This window comes from Oxyura jamaicensis, chromosome 14, assembly GCF_011077185.1.
Source record: "Oxyura jamaicensis isolate SHBP4307 breed ruddy duck chromosome 14, BPBGC_Ojam_1.0, whole genome shotgun sequence".
Classification (NCBI taxonomy): Eukaryota; Metazoa; Chordata; class Aves; order Anseriformes; family Anatidae; genus Oxyura; species Oxyura jamaicensis.
In genome coordinates, this window is record NC_048906.1 from 705,519 (window position 1) to 723,888 (window position 18,370).

The 18,370-nt window shown below is 51.8% G+C and overlaps 2 protein-coding genes across 2 annotated transcripts; both read right to left on the minus strand.

The window, feature by feature from the left end:
- Positions 1–38: 38 nt before the first annotated feature.
- Positions 39–12,573, minus strand: GGA2 (golgi associated, gamma adaptin ear containing, ARF binding protein 2). The gene is made up of 17 exons (XM_035339780.1): positions 12,477–12,573; positions 12,046–12,130; positions 11,175–11,250; positions 10,589–10,687; positions 9,313–9,436; positions 8,322–8,425; positions 7,174–7,254; positions 6,700–6,837; positions 5,822–5,903; positions 4,925–5,044; positions 4,488–4,649; positions 4,182–4,237; positions 3,720–3,871; positions 2,777–2,946; positions 1,647–1,816; positions 1,103–1,213; positions 39–486 (listed from the first exon to the last, which is right to left on the minus strand). The coding sequence occupies exons 1-17, from the start codon at positions 12,508–12,510 to the stop codon at positions 382–384; spliced, it is 1,869 nt and encodes a 622-aa protein (XP_035195671.1). The 5' UTR covers positions 12,511–12,573; the 3' UTR covers positions 39–381.
- A 278-nt stretch (positions 12,574–12,851) lies between these two features.
- EARS2 (glutamyl-tRNA synthetase 2, mitochondrial) lies at positions 12,852–18,368 on the minus strand (the record flags this gene model as incomplete). The annotated part of the gene is made up of 9 exons (XM_035339798.1): positions 12,852–13,139; positions 13,643–13,778; positions 14,444–14,574; positions 15,324–15,477; positions 15,645–15,753; positions 16,589–17,061; positions 17,319–17,508; positions 18,051–18,206; positions 18,323–18,368. Coding segments are annotated over 9 exons (1,479 nt in total), but the record flags the coding sequence as incomplete, so codon positions are not given.
- Positions 18,369–18,370: the final 2 nt, after the last annotated feature.

Consider the following 18,370-nt stretch of genomic DNA (forward strand, 5'->3'; position numbering starts at 1 on the left):
GGGGTGGGGGGCTCTGCATTCACAAGCCCCACACAAGCTGGTCGCTGGTACGTGTATTTTTTCAACCAGAAAAAGCACATAACGGGAAAAGGGGGCCCAGAAAACGAGAGGCAACGCGGTGCGGAGGAAGCCCGTGGGCGTGCAGGGCCCTACACGACGGGCTGCTGCAAAGCAGGGCAGCAACACAGAGGCCGTGGCAGAAGCAGCCAGGTGCACTCCTGCCAGACACCTGCACAGAAACCAGAAGGAAGGGGACGACAGAGCCTGAGGAAAGGAGCCGTTGCCCAGGGCAGGCGGGCACTTCTGGGCAGTCCCCCGGTCCCGCCCTCGCCATCACCCCCAAGGCAACGGGGCAATGTCCGAGCCAGACGAAGTTCAGCTTCAGCCGCACAGCTCTGCTTCTGGGAAGCCGGTCACCTCTCCCTCCTCGCTGAGGGGCTGTGCGCCTTGCGTGAATGTTAGCTTGTACCTTAGGCGGATGGGAACCTATGGGAGAAAGGGGCAGAGAGAGGGGAGTCATGGCTGCAGGCTCCTGGGTCTCCTTCCCTCATCCCTCACAGCCTTGCTGCAGGGAATCGCCCTCTGAAAGGAGAGAGTAATGCTTCAGACCTGCAGGAGCTCTGCATGGAACAAGACCTAGATCTTCATAACATATACAAGGAGACCCTGGGAAGGAGACCTGTACACACCCTGCAAGGGCATGCTTGGAAATCCAGGCCAACCTTTTCAGAGACAGAGACCCTTACACCCATCTTCTGTCCCATAGTTATTCATCAAAGCAACAAAACTGCCACCCATCATTTGTGCCTGGGGTGGCCTCACGTTCCATTAGTTGCAAACAGCTGCACGATGTCCTCCGGGTGCCATCGCAGCAGGCAGACAAGCAGAACTGTGCAGGCCATTGCAGCAACTACCCGTTCAGTCCTTCAGATCACTGATCTGAAAAGCTGTGGCAGTGGAAAAAATGTCTTCCCAGCACAACCCACACTTGTCTCTTCCACCCATCTCCCAGCTAATAACAGTGTTCCTGCCTTTCACACCAACACCCCACCCGTTGCGGTCACATTCAGAGTGACCTGCCAGCAGAGTCACTGCCACGTACTTTGTGTGGATTGGCAAGCAGCAGGACCTGGGACACCACTGCTGGGGGAAGAAGAGGGCTGAAGGCTGGAAGCTCAGATCCGGATGCTGGTTGCAACTTTATTTTCATAGTCTGAAAGACAAAACAAAATGAATGCCTTTTGGTCCACGCTGAAAAAGAGCGGGGAGTATTACCAAGCCACAGAGCCAGCTAAAGATGTCAGGCAGACTTTGTCACTTAATGAAATGCACACCTATCCACAGCCTGCCTCTAAAGGCAGGTACTCTTAAACAGACAGTTCTTGGCTGCGCATACGGACAGAACAGGTGCCTTACCAGGAGGCTAAAGCAGTATGCCTGGAGCCCTGTTTCTTTCTCTCAAGGCTAAGGATCCACACTGAAACACGCACCTGGGCCACAGGCACCGCCATACAGCTGGTTCACAGTTCAGAGAAAACGAGCCGTGCAATTTCCAATATACAAGACAAATTCTAAGCACAAAATGCCAAACCTCCTTCTCATTTCTGAGTAGCCACACTCCCTTTTATTCATCGTTGGCTCCTTACCTTTGGGACTGCAGCCTGGAACACTATGTCCTTAATTGGCTGGGCCGATGTGCTCAGCATGGAGAGAACCATCACCAGCACATCTGGTCGGCCAGGAGCTGGGTCTCTGGAGAAGTGGAGCATAGCCTTGAAGCCATTCCTGTCATACACCGTAAGGGGACAGATATTGCCTGCCAGAGACAACAGCAAAATAAGAAACAAAGCATGGATGGGCAGAACAAAGCATAGGGCAGAACAGTGAAGACAGGATAGGGAACAGCAAAAGGAGACACTGATACAAACTTTTATTTCCTCTAGACAACTCATAGGCCAAGCAGCGTACAGCGTTTGGCCATGATTTACATTTCACCTCCAGGACACAGAAAAGAATCTGAATGTCTGAATCAGGCACAGGAAAATTAGTAGCTCAGTCGTTAACGGTCAGTTAGAGAGATCAGGTATGAATCCAAGAGGGAAGCTGGGCAAAGCAAAAATAGAACTCTTCAACACATACAGAACTTGGCCCCTTATTGCCAGGGTAAATCCACCCCTGTCACCATCCAGCCTTTCCAAAACCTGACAGATCCCGAGCTTGAGACTGAAGTCAGAAGACAACCGAGTCACTATGTCTTTGTACCTGTACTCTTCAAAAATAACAACAGCCAAGACTCTGCAGTCCTCCTTTAACAGGACAGGCCCTACAATGAGACACTGGGGTGCCACGTACCCTGGGTAACACTCACTCCATGAAGTGCTTTCAGATGGTGTTAAATCAAAAAGTACAGGTGGAAAGAACAGCTCTGCCTTAGGAAGTAGGATAACTCCCATGCGTAGATATCTCTTAAGCCTCTGGAAAAGAACTGCTTGAAGTTTGATTAAAGATGCTAGGGCCAAAAGGTTTGGAAGCCTACTAAGATTAGCCAGGACAGGGAACTCCTGACCACTGACCAGGGTGGACAAGGACATTTCCACGGAGTAACTCCTAGAACTTGGTCAAATTCTCAGATACACTAAGTCCTTCATAGAATGCTCATTATTTTCTCCAGCTGACCCTCATAACATGAAGATACTTTGGCTTTCTCGTTCCCATGCAAAAATCACAACAAGAGCTCTATTAAGCAGAGCCAGGGCACAGAAGTTATTGCACTTACTCGGTGTAATTGAAATTAAAGGGACAAAAAGATCTGCTAGAGAAACATCACTGGAAGCTGGTTGCAAAGAGGCAGCAGGCTTCTGCTCGTAGCCTAGGCTGGAGAATGAAGGATCTGCCATTGAGCTATTTGGAAGATCTGGAAAGGGCAATTTCATTGGTGACAAATCCCTGGAAAGAAAAGCACGTAGAAAGCTTTTATTACCTGGGAAGACTACATGGTATATACCATTTTCTGCTGCGTCCATTTGTGTGTTCCCAATCACTCATCCCTTTTATGTATAAATAAAGTACAAGCTTACTCTCCGAGTTCTAAAAAAGCTTGAAAATTGCCTCTATTTTGTATAGAAGAAGCTGCTGTTTCAGTGTTCATTAAGGCAGGCTTTGGTTTCTGTTACTGTCATGGAACCTTGTTCCAGGGCTCTGGAGGACTGTGCAGGCTCTCTGGGGCTCTGGTCAGTGAGATTACAGTAAGTTCTAGCTCAAAGACAATGCAAACGGCTAGGAATCTCCAGTTAAATTCCTTGGCCTATGTTCTGACAGACTGGATAAGCTCATCATAATGGTCACCTACTCTGAAGAGCTGTGGAGATTTATTTTGGTCATAAACAACAATCTTCTCACAGCTTGAAAAAAGCTGGGGAAAGTATTTTCTGAGCCACGGATTATTAAAAGAGACCTGTCTGTAAGGTTTTTGTTCCTTTAGCTCAAGAAGACCTTGTTACTAAGGCATAGGATTTGTTCTACCCCATTTCTGACCCTTTGAAAGCCAGAGTGTGGAATTACAATAAACAGGTACACAACTGCTGCTTAAGAGCTGATGCATGGATGGGCAGCCTGCCATCATTAACCAGAGGTAGTTAAAAGGTTTTCCCAAGCCTCACTGCTGTAAAACACAATTCTTCATCTCCAAAGTCAGACTGGACTGCACAGGGCTTGCTTACAAGGATAATGTCTTGGTCCTGGGAGGTGGAGAGAACTGATCAGCCAGGCCGTGAAATTCATTCTTCAGTGAAGACCTGTCTTCCCAGCTCTCCTTCAGTTCCAGTGTTTCAACGGCACTTACAATTTCACTATATCCATTGTGTGCAGCAGTCTGCAAAAAAAGGTACTTCTGGTTCATGCTATATACTGTTAGCAAAAAATCAAACCTGTTCCACTGAAAACAACTTTTTTTTTTTTTTTTTTTTCTTTTAAAATACTGCTACTTAAGGTAGAAATAAGTGTTGCAAACTGCAATTTATAAACTCATTACAGAGCAGGAAGATTCCAGTTTCCATTCAGAATAGAGGGACTTAAAAAAAAAAAAAAAAAAAAAGGCTGCCAGAGAAAGCTAGGAGATCAAAAATGCTATCTGAGTTTTGTCCTTTGTATTTTATGGACTGAAGTTTCTGAGGATCACTAACCTCTGCCACTCCAAAGTCAGGTGGTGGTTTCTGTAAAACAGGAGAGTTGCTGAGTCCTAAGAAAGATGCCAAAAGCACAGATCAATTACAGGAAGCAATCATTTTCCATGTGTTCTTCCTTTGTTGTCTTACAGCAGTTTGACTACAGTTTAACACCATTAAAGAAACTACATTCCTGAAAACTTTCCCTGGTGAAAAGGGTCTATGTTCTGTTAGGACCAACGCTAAAGTAAAAGTTCTTTTACATTTGTTAAGTACCATGAACTCTAGTAACAAAGATAACAGCACTGAGCTGTGCATACAGACCTATTAACTCCTCCTCCAGCAGACAACTGGAGGTGGTGCTGCTGTGTCGGGAGGCAGTGGTTATGTCTGAAAATTGGTCCGTAGGAGACTGGGAGGTCGCCTCCAGTTCAGAGAAGTCAATCAACGTATAGCTCTTCATACGTCTTGGGGCTGGCCGCCGTGCTTTGGACAAAGCAGGAAGAGGTAAAAAGAGAAGCCTCCTAAAAGGAGAGGTGTATGCCTGGCTACAAGCAAGTACTAAAGGACTCAGGTGAAGAACTCCAGGAACATTTTCAGTCAACCAAATGTAACAGAAAACGATCACTACATTGTTGTTTTCCTGTGTTACAGATTTTCTCCACATCTGTTCCCTGAGAAGCGCTTCCCCTTCCAAGCTCCATTCATACACGAAAAGCAGGAAGCAGAGCTGTCGTTGGACACTGCCGGATTCTCTTTACCTGGAGGATCAGAGAAGCCGGTGACTGAACCTCCTCCACCATCATCTTCATGGTTGGCTACAACCTGCCTGCACCGTCCCAGAGCCTGTGTGAGCTTGTCGTTGGCCTGCAGTATCTCGGCTGGGAGACAAGAGAAGCAGGGGGAGACTTGCACTCAGCGTGATGAACTATTGCCTTCAGATCTTTTTCTTCCACACAGCTCTCCACCCAGCGTCCCCATTTTGCACGTTTTTCATTCAGTTTTCTGAAGCACAGCATTTTGCACACACATTCGTTGATTTCAGTCTTATCTGTAATTTATCAGGACCACTGATCTCCAAAGTACTCACCATCCCTGCATCTCTTACGCACATAAAATGTCTGAGGCATTGCTGTTTAAGTTGTCTGCATTTTCAGCAAGGCATCATTTCAGCCATGTTTCCGAGACAAATAGATAAGACTGTGAAATGCAATACTCTGGGAAGGGCTAAATTTCACAACTGTGGAATTCAAAGATTCTGCTCATATAACCCTCCTCTTTCTACTACTTACAAAATTCAAAAAGCATTCTCCCCTTTGATATAGATAAGGAAAACTACCATCTCTCTAGAGAAAAGCCCTCAAAAGCTTTCAATTCTCGGAACAATAGAACTCCACAAATTCTGAAAACCACCATTGATGGAAGAAACTGGATTCATCATTTAACTTTGGGCTCCAAGTGAAAATTAGTAGCTTCCTTGGAGAGAAATAAGGGAATTCTTACGCTACTTCTCATGGACACAGTTTAAAAGTCCAAGTAGAAAACTTGGCTCACAAGTACCTAAGCATTTCTCCTCTGAGGAAAGCAATACCCCACTTCTGAAAGCATGTTAGATCAATTTAAATGCAATGAGCTCCAAAGACAGTGTTGGCTCTTACCTAGAGCATCATCATCATCAACTGTCTCACTGGCAAGGCGAAAGAGCAGCGGCCTGAGCTTCTCACAGCGTTGAAACAGGTTCTATGAAAGGAAATGTTTCACGTCATTGCTTGGGAGATCCTGTACAATCTCAACACTTCTCTCCATCCAACCATCTGTAAGCGAGGCTACCTCTAGAACAGCAAGATGCATATTCTGCCCATGTCCAGGCAAAGGATAGCAGTGCTGCATGTTGCTGCACTCTTAAAATTCAGAGCGACCTGGAAGTACAGCCACTGGAACACGTGGTCTTACTAGCATCTCCTGCTCAGTCACACCTCATCTGTGCATACAGGTGTGAGGTAAGGCAGTGTTAAAACTTACAACTTAAAATGCCGACAGCCCTATTAGTAACAACAAATGTTTACTTAATTCACTAATTCTTAAGAAGTATTAAGTTAATAATTTATAAAGCAGACTAGTGAACTCTGGGCAGAAGAAGGGGAATCACAGAAACCATGGTACAAGCTGAAGAACCCAAAGCTTTAAGCTGCCCTGATCAGATCTCCTCACACCCACCTAACCATGGCTGGACTAAAGGGAATTTCCATTCAGTATTAGAGGAAGAACCATTTCCCCATAGGGCAACACCAGAAGAGCAGATAGTTTGAACAGAAACTCAAAGTGGCACATCAACAGCCAGTTCCAGTCCAATTTCCATTCTCAGACAAGAGGGACATTGCTGATCAGGTATGCTGGGAGCTATTCCTGCTGTGGTAACATGCCTTCCCTTGCAAAAACTGCGTGCAGCTTGCTGCCCTTCAAATCCTGTTGTCCTGAGCCCTCCCAGGCATAGCCAGCCAGAAGAACCTCTTATGCAGTAAAAGGAAACATCTACCTGGAGCGTCTCATGGTCAGATTTGGATAATTCTTGTCTCTTGTAATTTTCCAGCAATTCATCCATTTGTTTAACATTCTCGGACACCTCACTGATTGTATTCGCTCTTTTGGACACCTTGGCTGACTTTTCTTGTTCCTTTGATGAAGAATAAAGCAAAAGTATGTGATGATTTAACTAATAAACACAGTGCACCTGCTTTTGTCTGCGTCACTCCAGATAACTCTTGTTGCGGGACTGTTCCCTATTAACACGTTACTGAAGGCACACGACAGCTTAAACGGTTCGCCTGGAGCTGAACTCGGGGCCAGGCTCCCAGCGCCACGTGTTGGCACTGCCTTCAACACCAGTACGGCAGCAGACGTTTACGGAGGTCACGTATAGAGGGCCTGTCAAAAACTGAGCCACTTCTCATCCTCTCCTGCCACAAACAGCTTCTGACCAGAGGAACTGCCAGCTCTTGCGAGTGCCTACCTCTTTAATCATGCTCTTGATCAGACGGTTGGCAGCCTGCAGGTCTTCAGAGTGGTTGCTCTTCAAAAGCCTTGCTAGCAGCTGTTGAGCAGAGACCATTGGACAGCAGTCAGTAACACGCTGCAGGCACGCCTCACAACAGAGCAGTCACAGACACCCACGGACATATAACTCACTATAACCCTGGAAATACGTGGGGTTATGTCTTGTCATCTGGCAGAGGAACAGCAGTCAAAAGTGCACAAGCAAAGCTGGTAATAACAGGTCGGGCTGAGAAAAAACAGAGCCGGCTCTGACACGTTCTGTCTCTGTGGCCGGGCTCCTTAACTCCCCGCTTCTCTCCATGTCTAGGAGCAGAGTAACAGCAGCCCCTGGCTCCCCAGCACTTGCTCACGCTGACTATTAGTTCGTAACACTTCAAACGCCTACCACTGTAACACGGAGCAGATCTGGGGCTCCACACCAAAAGTAAAAGCTGAGCAGGAGGAAACTGAGGAAGTGCTTGAACCACGGAGAATTCCAAGAGCGCCCTGAATACAGGCTCACGCTGCAGCTTTGGTCCGTCTCTGCCAGCCCGCCCTCCACCACCAAGGAAAACGCCTGTACTGGGCCAGGGGCAGAAGCACCCAACAGCCCCGTGGTTCAGGCACTCACTCGGGAAACAGGAGCTATAGGCTCAAGCCCCGGTAGCAAACATGGATTTCTTTACGCAACAGAAAGCAGCTCAGCACAGACAGATTAGAACAAACGCTTTCTGCAACAGCCCAAAGGCTGATTACTGTTACCAGGAGCGTGGGAAAAAGGGGGAAAATGACCCAGGCCCTGGGCATTGCAAAGCAGAGCTCTTGTTCGCAGGGTGCTTGGGAATAGGAGCTGGCTCTGCAGGGCACGGAGAAGCCTTCCCTCAGGAGAGGTGAACAGAAACTGAGTTGTTTCTGTAAAAACGTTTCACTTTTGACCACATAACGTTTTCTGACAAAGTCTCAAAGAATTTTCACTCTCTGCTTCTAGCCCTGGCACAGCAAGAAGCATCAGCAATATCCTGATGACATTCTGCGACACAGCAGGAGCCGCCAAAATACGACCGAGCATGTTTTCTCAACACTGAAACTCAGAGGGGGAGCGGGGAGGAAAACCCTAAGGTTTACCTTGGATTTCTCTTCATCTGTGTCAAAAATAGAATTCTGAGGTCTTGGAGAAGGAGGAGGTAAAATTTTGTCTTCTGGCAATTTGGGGTCTTCTTTTACAATCCCTGGAACGGGTGGCAATATTTGTTCAGTGATGCCTGAGCTGCTGAAACACCAACACTCAACAGCACGCTGGATTTTGTGCCTAGCTCCTTCACCCATCCCCACGAGTTTGCAGAATGAGACAGAGAAGCAAGGAGCTGCCTTCGCACGCACCTCAGACAGGAAGAATTCCCTCTCTCCCTTGAATTAAACAAAACGAGACAGACCAGACTTCCCGGGGGGGAAATGTGACACGGGCGTATCGGTGGGCGCCCTGCCCCTGCTCTGCTGCCACCAGCACCACCAGCTGAGGCACCCCGGCTGCCAGCCTCCTCCGCTGGCCGCAGGCAGGTCGGAGCCGATGCTGCACCACCCCTGGGCAGCCCTGCAGCCCCCTGCAGCCCCCTGCAGCCCCCTTCCCTGTCCTACCCAGCCGGTGCCCGGCCTGCCCCTGTGCCAGCAAGCCCGTGGCTCCCTGGGCAGCTCCTGCAGCAGCCGGCCCTTCGGCACACAGCGGTGCCCTGCAAGTAAGGAACGGATCCAAACCCTGACTTCAGAGCTCTCTGAACCCATCTCTTCATAATCCCAGGAGAGTATTCCAGGGCAAAATTCACTGAATTTATCCCGTACCTTTTCCACACACAATAGGCGTGAGCATTGTGTGAACAGAGGCCACAAGGCTAGACTGATCTTTGACTCAACAAAGCTGTTCTTTGGTAAATCTCTTTAAACAGTCACGTGCACCCTTGAGTACCCCAATAGCCTTGTAAATGTGGCCCTTGTCCCTTTTCCCTTACACAAAAGGTTTTACAAAAAAGCTGAGTCACAAAAGCAGAGGGGACAGATACATGTGATCTGAAGCCACGTGACTTCAAAAGTTAAAAAGGAAGCTGAAATAACAGAACTAAACCTTGTTTCTTCAGCATCTGATAAGCATCCCGGATTTTAACTTCCTGAGGAAACCAGACTGTCCAACTGAATATAATTTCTGTGACTCTTGACTTGACTTTTTCTGAAGACCAGGTTCCATAGTACTTGGAAAAAAAAAAAAAAGGAAAAGGAAAATAAGAAAAAGAGATCAAAACCACAGTTTGTGCCATACAGGACATGTGGGTCTAGCCCCAAGTCGTTTGGGTGCAAAGATCGAGCAGCAGATGGATTCCTGTAACACATCCACAGTGCTGACAACGGCATTCTGCAGGACGTGGAATAGTGTGCATGGCGGTGGTGTGAATGCAAGGAGCATTACCTGTACGGTAATTACATAAATAGGACAACCGAAATGAAACCATTTCAAAGCTTCTCTGATCAGTTACTGAATCTGAAACCAAAAGTATTTTTTTTTCTTTTTTGAATTTCAGTGAAAACGGTTCTGTGCTCAACTTTAACTACTTTCCTTAACTGTTTGCAATGCAAACAGACCTGGAAAAATGAAAACTGAACAAAACTAGAAAGGGAAGTTATCTTTTTTCAGCATTTGGATATTTTCTCTGATTTCTCTTGTTATTGCCATGAGCATTCACTTTGAAGTACTACAAAAACCACCAGGAAGAATGATAAAAAGCACATACAAACTCCCAAAACACAAGGTGTTTTAAACTCATATAACAACTCTTTAGTCAGAACAGCAAACTCACTCTCCAAAGTAATATATTCTTTAAACTTTGTTGTTTCACTGAAATACCTTTACCAAACCTGTGACTGAGAGAAGAGTTTTTGCTGTTCTATTAAACATTTCACTGAAATTGGGGATGCATCCCTGCCATCGAACGGAGGTAATGGAAAATGAAGCCCTTGCAAGTGGCAAATGTGTGCTGTACCCGCTAATAGAGGGAATCGATAACCGGGCTGCTGAGGAGGGTATTTAAGAATGTCTCGGAGCCTGCTGTTTGATGCAAAGACCGACGTGTGAAGATCACACAGTCTGATAAAACAGATCTCTACTTTTCATCAGGAGAGCCACGGTCAGTGCACCATGGTGCATTCCCTCTGAACCCTCCTCACTTAGCTTTTGAAACCGAAGTTCCCATTTCTGATCGTTGCTTCTCCTCTCAGGAGGCAGAGATGACACTCAGGGAGAGAAGCGCGCCACAGCAGGGGGCAGCAATGAATGTGCTCCCAGCCAGAACACAAGGTGAAGTAAACGTGTCCCATTTGCTACGTCCAGCGTAACCGCAACCACCTACCTTGGGGGAAAGCACTTTAATCAGCTCATTCAGAAACCTGAATTTTGCTATTTCATTGTGAAATTTCTCGCCGCAGTTATTCACACACGTCTCCAGCACCTGCAGAAAACAAACCGGTACAAACAGAAACTGCACACAAAAGCCTTGGGGAATTTTAAGAAAACTTGCTGTTAAGATACAACATCCAAGAGCTTTCTGGTGCTGCCTGCACACACACAAGATACTAAGGAAGCTGTACACCAAAAGTTTCTTTCCTTCACCCAACGGTCCTAAGCAGCACACTTACAACCATCTGCTCTGTTCTCCCCATCACTATCTTTTAGACCCACTGACCCCATGGCAAGACCACAGCCGAAACAAGAGCTGCAGAGCTCTTAAGTACCTCAGCACAATGCTGTGGGAAGAGCAACGGGAATTACTCCCTCCACTGTGCCCTGGGTTCTATATCCATAGGGCACTGTAAAGAAGCGCACATAAAAGAGAGACGTCCAAGAGAAGAAGACCAGGCAGCTGCACTGTCCCTACCCCACAAACTGCATTTCCAAGTAACTACTGCCTCTCCTCGCACGTGGGTGAAAGCGCTTACTGTGAGAGCATGGAGAGCTTCCATCTCCTGGGGTGACTGTATTTTATGTGCCAGCAGCCTCGGTGCAAGCGATGGGCTGGGGAGCAACAGAAGCACGTCAGACAATGCACTGGTTCCCCCCCCCCCCCCCCCCCCAAAAAAAAAAGTACTGCTAATTGTGCCCTGCAGAGGAGCAGTCACCAGATGCACGACGTGCCACGTCACAGGGCTGGCCTGGGGTCCCTACACGCACGGGGTGAGATGGGCAGATGTAAGCAGCCCGTGGTGCCCCAATGCCAGAGGCTGTCCTCTCAGAAGCGAGCCCCTGGGTCAGGCCGGGTGCTTTGCTGGGCAAGCACCTCAAGAACCGGTCCTTTGGTGCCAGAAGCTTTGACTTCCAGCCCAGCGCAGAGGCCGGCTGGCGAGTGGGGACGCTGCTGGGGGTGCCGGCAGCCGGGCTCCGGGTGGACGGGCGGGAACTGGCGGCCACCGAGCTGCGACAGCTCATCTGTTTAATGAGCTCCTGCTCCTCTCACCAACCGCAGACTGCCGGCGGGAAGGCGGGGAGTCACCGGGGACATCTCCCGGGTCTGGGGGGCAGCTGGGGCGGGGGTCGGTGGGGACAGCCCCGCAAAGCCCCGCGGCAGGCACCGGCCGGGCTCGCGAAGGCGCGGAAGGCAGGAGCCGCTGCCTGCAGGAGCACGGGGACGGGGAGCCCGGCCCCGCCGCCCAGCCTCTGAGCAGCTCCTCGCTGCAGCAAACTGACCCGGCTCCAGGCCGGCCCCTTCGAGGGGCAGCGCCCGGCCGCCTCGGGGCTCCCCCGGCTACGGTGTGCGCGGCTCGCTCCGAGCCCGGCACCGAGGCGAGCTGGGGCAGCCCTGTGCCGCCTTACCCGGCCGTGTCCGCGTTCACCTGCTCGCAGAACCGCTGGATGCACTCCCACTTCTCCCCGGGGACGCTCGGGTCGGTGGCTTCATCTTACGCGGGGGAAGAGGAAAGGTTTCGATGTGCGCGGGGGGCAGCGAGCGGCGCACGGCAGGACCCCGCTCAGCCCGCGGCGGGCGGCCCTCGGGGGCAGCCGCACACCGCCGGTGCCTGCCGCCGGGACCCCGGAGCGGCGGCCGCGCGGCCGGGCCGCCCCCCCCCCCCCCCCCCCCCCCCCCCGCAGGCACCCGGCGGCGGCGCCGCGGCGGCGGTCCCGGCCCCGTTCCCACCCCGTCCCGTCCCGCCGCCCCCTCCCCACCTCCCCCGGTGTCCCCGCTCGTGGCGAGGCCGCCCCGTGCCCGTTCCCGGCCCCACGCCCCGTCCCGGTGCCGCGCTCACTGAGCCACCGCTGCAGCTGCCCGGTGCCGTCCATGGGCCCCCAGCGCCCCGCCCCGCCGCAGGGCGGGCAGGAAGCGGCGCGGCCGGGCACGGCCCCGCGGGGCGGCCCCGGGGGGAGCGGGGCGGCCCCGTCCCAGCCCCCCGGAGAGCTCGGCCCAACGTCCCCGCTCCGTGCGACCCCCCCCCCGGCGGTGTCCCCCCGGTGCCAGACTCCCCAGGGCCCGCGGGTGCTCGAGGCAAACCGGGCTGCCACCGGGGCCAGCCCCGCTTCCCGTCCACGCGGTCTCGGTGTAAGTGCTGGTGAGAGTCTGCTTTATCCCAGCCCGAAAACCCGGCCGTGTCCACAAGAGGAAAGCACGAGCACAGACCTAAAGCTGCATTCAGCTCCTCCGCCACATGAGCTGGCTTTCACTTGGCACAGAGACGTACAGACCCGCAAACATCATGCATGATCCAAAGCCCCCCTCACGCGATCAAAGATAATCGTGCTGTCACCAAAAGGTGCAAGTCTAAGACAAGGACACAAGGTGCCTGTGCCATCTGAACTCCAGGGTTAGCCCCCCAGTCATTTGTCTCGTATCAGCTGGACAGTGCTTTGCGTATCCTTCTGCACACTTCTCTGGGTCCCAGGGTTACCATCATCTCCGCCACGCTCGGTCCGTGCTGAAACACACAAGAAGTCATTGTGCGAATGGAAACTTACACTTTTCAGTACAAGCGTCTGCATCATCAGGCAGGAAGCGACGACGTGATTAGCTATCAGATTGCTGTTATACCAAGGACAGGGTTTTTCTTAGCAATCTCAAAGCAAGATTTTTTTTTTCCTCCCAAAGTACTAAAATACTGACTGCCAAAATACTAAGAACGATCAAACAGAACCAAAAAGACAGCTGGTCCAGAAGTTCTTCTAACTTCACATTTGTGACCATCACATTCATGCCTTAACAATTTCTGCCTTCCTGAAACTTTCAGAGCAGCCTTTCTTCCAGAACTGCACATCAGTACTTTCACTCGTACCAGCCACTGCTGTCAATTCTTGCAGGATGTGCAGCCAAAATACCGGTATCTTGGTATCAGCGAGAAGATAGCTGTTTAACAAAAATAAAAAACCACAGCCACAAAAAGAGAAGGGCCCAGTCTCAGAACTCTTTTTTTTTTTCTTTTACCTGTTGTCCACTGAGAGCCAGGCGAAGGAGCTTCATCATGCTGCTGTACTTAGTCTCCCTGGTTTGCTTCTGAAGGTTTCTGAGGTCTTTGTTCAACTCCTCCATGGTCAGAACAGCTGCTTGTCTCGTCATAAGCCTTTAGGGAAGAAGATGCCCTTACAGGGGACATAGAGCACACAGGACTCCTACCCAGAAGCATCTAGTGCCGTAGAGAACTGCCAGCTGCCTCAGGCTGGTTTTGCAAGATCTGCTGGCAATGCAGTTCAAGGTTTTCTCTCCTGCCCTCACAGAACTGCAGAACGCCAGCTAGAGACCAAGAAATGGAAGCCAGAAAATCCCTTGATGAGCTTTTCAGAAGTGACAGTGATTCTGACTGCACAGGGACTGGGTTAATCCAGAGACCCAGGAGTTTGGTTATGTGATCCGAATACACTGACCAGAAGCGCCTTGCTCTGCTCCAGTCAGACGCTACAACGGACAGAAGCACAGATCTGGGGCATGGGAAAACCCTGACGGAGCTTTCTTCGTTAGCACCGTGTGGGCACACAAACTCTGTTTGGTGCTTTACAAAATCTAGGCACAACAATTCTTGCTTAAGAGCTCTAACGTAAGCGTTCCTGCTGGTAAGCGGCCTTTCGGTTAAGGACACTCAGAACTCCTCCCCGGTCACTAGCACGGCACGCTCTGAAGTCAACCAAACCAAATGAAAACCGTGAGCGTGTCCAACAGGAGTAGAGCAGCCAGGAACAATGCCCTGGGGCAGACAGGTGGGCGCGTACAGAGCTGGAAGGAGACACTTACCCTACGACTAGTTTTCCTATGTCATCTGCTTCTGCAGAAATGGCTTGTAGCTGCTCTCGGGACACCGAGGGCCTAACCCACAAGTACGTATAGTCACACGACACCAGGTTCTTCAGGAGGGTTATGTGACCCTGGAGGAAGAAAGCAAAGCTGTCAAGACTGAGGCCAAGGTGAGGAGGGAGGTAACTTCTGTTCTCTGGACTTCACAATTGAAGAGGGTCCACGCACACCGCTGCCTTGCACTTTGTACCTGCTCACAGAAACATGAACTGCTGACATTTCGGCTGCTTAGTTTTTCCGCAGCCGTTACTAGCTGGTGTGAACAAGGGCACAAGAGCAGCCTGCGGGGCTGCTCTACGAGTCCTGCTCAGCCACATGCAGCTGACTCAGAGTTCAGCCCTGGGAAGTGGCTTGCCACACTCATCGCTGCCTCTCATGAGACACGTAGGAAGTCACGTGGCCGGCCCTGCGCCTGCTGCCACAGCCACCCTGGTGCTAACAGGCAGGGACTTTGCTTGTCCTTTTAAGAACACTTTATTCTCTGCAAGGAATTCACCAGATGCCACAGCAGCATCCCAGGGGCAGGCTGGGAAACCGCTGGCTTCACCCTCTTTGCTGACACTGGGAAGAGCCACGGTATCTTCCATCCTCTCCGCAGCCTGCGCTGCCCGTTCCTTAGGTCAGCTAACCACACCACCGCGTTTGTGGTTGTTCCCTTGAACTGGCAGTGACAGCCACCTGCTGTTTGCGGGCTGCAGAGCTCAGGTCAAAGCAACGCCCAGAACTCAGCTGAGTCTCCACGGAGGAATCCCACAAAACCACGGCATCCCACGCTCCAGCACTGCCCGAAGCAGTAACACATCGCTGCCACTGTTCATACTTTTCTCATCAGGAGGACTTGCTCCACGTACTCCTTTTCTAGAACCTCTTTATCCATTTGCTGATCCCCATAGGCATGCTCCACCAGCAACTGCAGCTCCCGAATTAGCTTCTGCCGTAGCTCTTCATTCTCAATGTGGCGAGTGAGGTGCACCCTGTGACAAAAAATTGCTTTTAGACTGCTCTGGGTTAGTTCAAAGCTCATGATCTCACAGCGCTTACCAATCAGAACTGCAGACCTGCTAGAAAAGCAACAGCACACCCCCAGCCAGACGTCCCACGACAGACTATTCAGATTTAACGTTACCGCTGCTCTTTGTACCTGTTGAATTCCGGGAGTTTCTCAAGATCCAGGAAGGCAGAATGGGTTGTAATTCTGCTGATTTCAAACTGCGAGATCAGCTCCTCCAGAGTCCTCCCCATCTGCTTCTCTGCAACATAACCCAACGAGGTTATGACACGCATTCGCTCTCCAGCAGAGAACTAGAGTCACTGCTTTTCCTTGCAAACCACAGGCTCAGCACTGGTGCAGCAGCACAGCCAAGGAGTGACAGAGGAGGGCTGCCTTCCGCGTCGCTGATCGGAAGCAGCGACATACGAGGAGGGAACTTGTGGCAGGCATGCACGGGAAGTTGCCCTCTTTGGACGAGCAGACTCTGTGAAGGAACTAGGAACTGGGACATTCTGCTTGGCTCTGTTACACCCTTCAGTGAAACACCCCTCGCATCTTTCAGCCCAGCAGAAGTAACACCTGGCCAGGAGGCTTTGCTGTCCAGTAAAGGTTTAATTCCCAAGCAAAGTTCCTGAAGCGTAAGTTCATGCAATAGTCACACAGCAAGAGGAACAGAAGGAGTAACTAAGTCAACCTCTCGTGGTCTTTCAGGTTAATCAAGAAGTGTGATTATTTATTACTTGTTACTTGACTGCAATCATTAACCACAGAGTACAAGTTTTCCCAAGAGTTTGCAGAAGGCTTCTTCACCTTGAGAAGGTTGTCCCCAGCAGGAAGTCATTAAGCTTTAGACTCCACTTAAATGGCTACCCAGGGACAGAAACACTCCCACCATCCCAGGCCACCACCCAGCCCTTCCCAGGAGCCCTGGCAGCATTTCAGCGACAGAAGCTCCTTCAGACTAGTTGCTTGACTACTATTTCCTGATCCTTTCAAACACTGTCAGAATTCTTCAGTACTGGAATAAACCCAGCCCTTTGCCCAAGGTCAGCATCACGAGGAATCCTAGCAAGTGCCGAGCCTGTTCCCCTTACCTGCGAATCCAGAGCCACAATTGGTGACCATGTCCAGCAGAGCCTCTGGCAAGTAGCCATCCTGAGCAAAACGCTCCAGAAAGATGTCCCCCTGCCTTTTCGACAGCTTAGCTCCTTCTTTGTTCAGAAGCAGCGGGAGGTGACCAAACTGAGGGGGATCCCAGCCAAAGGCTTTGTAGAGAAGGAGGTGCTTGGATGTCGAAGTAAGCCACTCGGTTCCTCGCAGAACGTGGCTGATGGCCATGTAGTGGTCATCCACCACGTTTGCCAGGTGGTAGGTGGGGAAGCCGTCCCCCTTCAGAATCACCGGATCGCCTTCCACCTCGGCCACTTCGTGCTTGCTCCAGCCGTAGACCAGGTCCTGGAAGGGCTCCACGCCCCTCTCCAGCCGGAAGCGCACCACCCAGTCAAGGCCCTGCGACAGCTTCTCGGCCACCTCTCTGGGCGTCAGGTGCCGGCAGCGGTTGTCGTATCTTCGAGAAAGGAGAACGGAGGTCTCAGGTTAGCACACACTGACCCCAACCACGCTTGCATTCGATTAAATCTAAACAAATTCATGAATTTCAGCTGTGGTCTGCCCAATACACGTCCAGTCAGCTTCTCATCTCTGGACGTTACTCCCCTCAGCTCCTGAGGGCTCAGGGACTACAATCCCATCGCACACACCTCGTCCTAAGCGACCGGGTGCGCACAGCACAGAGGCAACGACCCAGGGAAGAGGGCTGCCTACCGCGGGGTTTGCAGGTTCCGCAGCGCCTCCTTCTTCAGCAGCTCCAGGCGCTGAGGGGTACAGAAGCAGCGGTACGCCGCGCCCCGCTCCAACAGCACCTCGCATGCCTGCCTGTACAGCTCGAGCCTCTGTGACTGCTGGTAGGGTCCAAACGCGCCGCCGCGGCGAGGGCTTTCGTCAGGGGCTATACCTGAAACACCCACACAGCGGGACATGAGAAGGCAGAGGCATCGGGGTGCGGGGTGCTGCGTGGGGAGTTAAGGCAGAAAGAAACACCTAAACCCAGTAAATGCTTGGGCAGCTCCGATACGTGACCGGGAGCAAAACTTGGTCGGGGGGACATACAAAGGGTGCTTCCTATCAGAAAGGACATCGGTACTGCGAAAATACAGCTGAGGGCTTGGCCAATTGTTTCACCTGCTCCAGGACTGCCACTCAACAGCAGAGTTCTTCAAAATGTACCTGTCTGCGGAGGCACCCGTGGAACCCGGCTGTACGTTTATTGTAACTGCTCGCCCTAGAATTCCCCTGGCCTTCAGCTCTTCGACCCAAAAATAAGCAGAAGGCTCCGAAGGCAAACTGGCACCTTCGGACGCCGCCTGGCGAACACCGCACGCTCAAGCAATCCGCCTACCGCAGGGTTTGTCAGGGGGGGCTGCGAGCGCCCACCGCTGCCGAGGCACGAGGCGCACGGCCGCTGTCGGACCCGCCCCGGCCTCCCCCCGCCGCTACCTGCCCACTCGAGCATCTCCTCGATGCCGTCGGCGGCGCCGGGCAGGGCCCGCTGCCGGTCGGTGTCCTCCACGCGCAGCACGAAGGCGCCCCGCCGCTGCCTGGCGAAGAGGAAGTTGTAGAGCGCCGTGCGCAGCCCGCCCAGGTGCAGCCAACCTGCGGCGGGGACGCGCGGGGCGGTCACGGCGGGGGCACGGCCGGGCGGCGCTGCCGCGGGAGGCCCCGGGGCGCCCGCGGAACGCCCGGGGGCCGCCCCCCGCCCCGGCCCGTACCTGTGGGGCTGGGCCCGAACCGCACCCGCGGCCCCGGCCCGGCCGCGC

Bases quoted from the DNA above. Each gene is read 5' to 3' on its own strand.
- GGA2 (XM_035339780.1), bottom strand. From the start codon at position 12,510: ATGGACGGCACCGGGCAGCTGCAGCGGTGGCTCA. The intron at 9,437-10,588 runs GTAGGTGGTTGC...TTTTTTTCCAAG, and splicing joins TTAAAGTGCTTTCCCCCAAG to TACTATGGAACCTGGTCTTC. The intron at 7,255-8,321 runs GTAAACCTTAGG...TCTGCTCAACAG, and splicing joins CAGATGAAGAGAAATCCAAG to CTGCTAGCAAGGCTTTTGAA.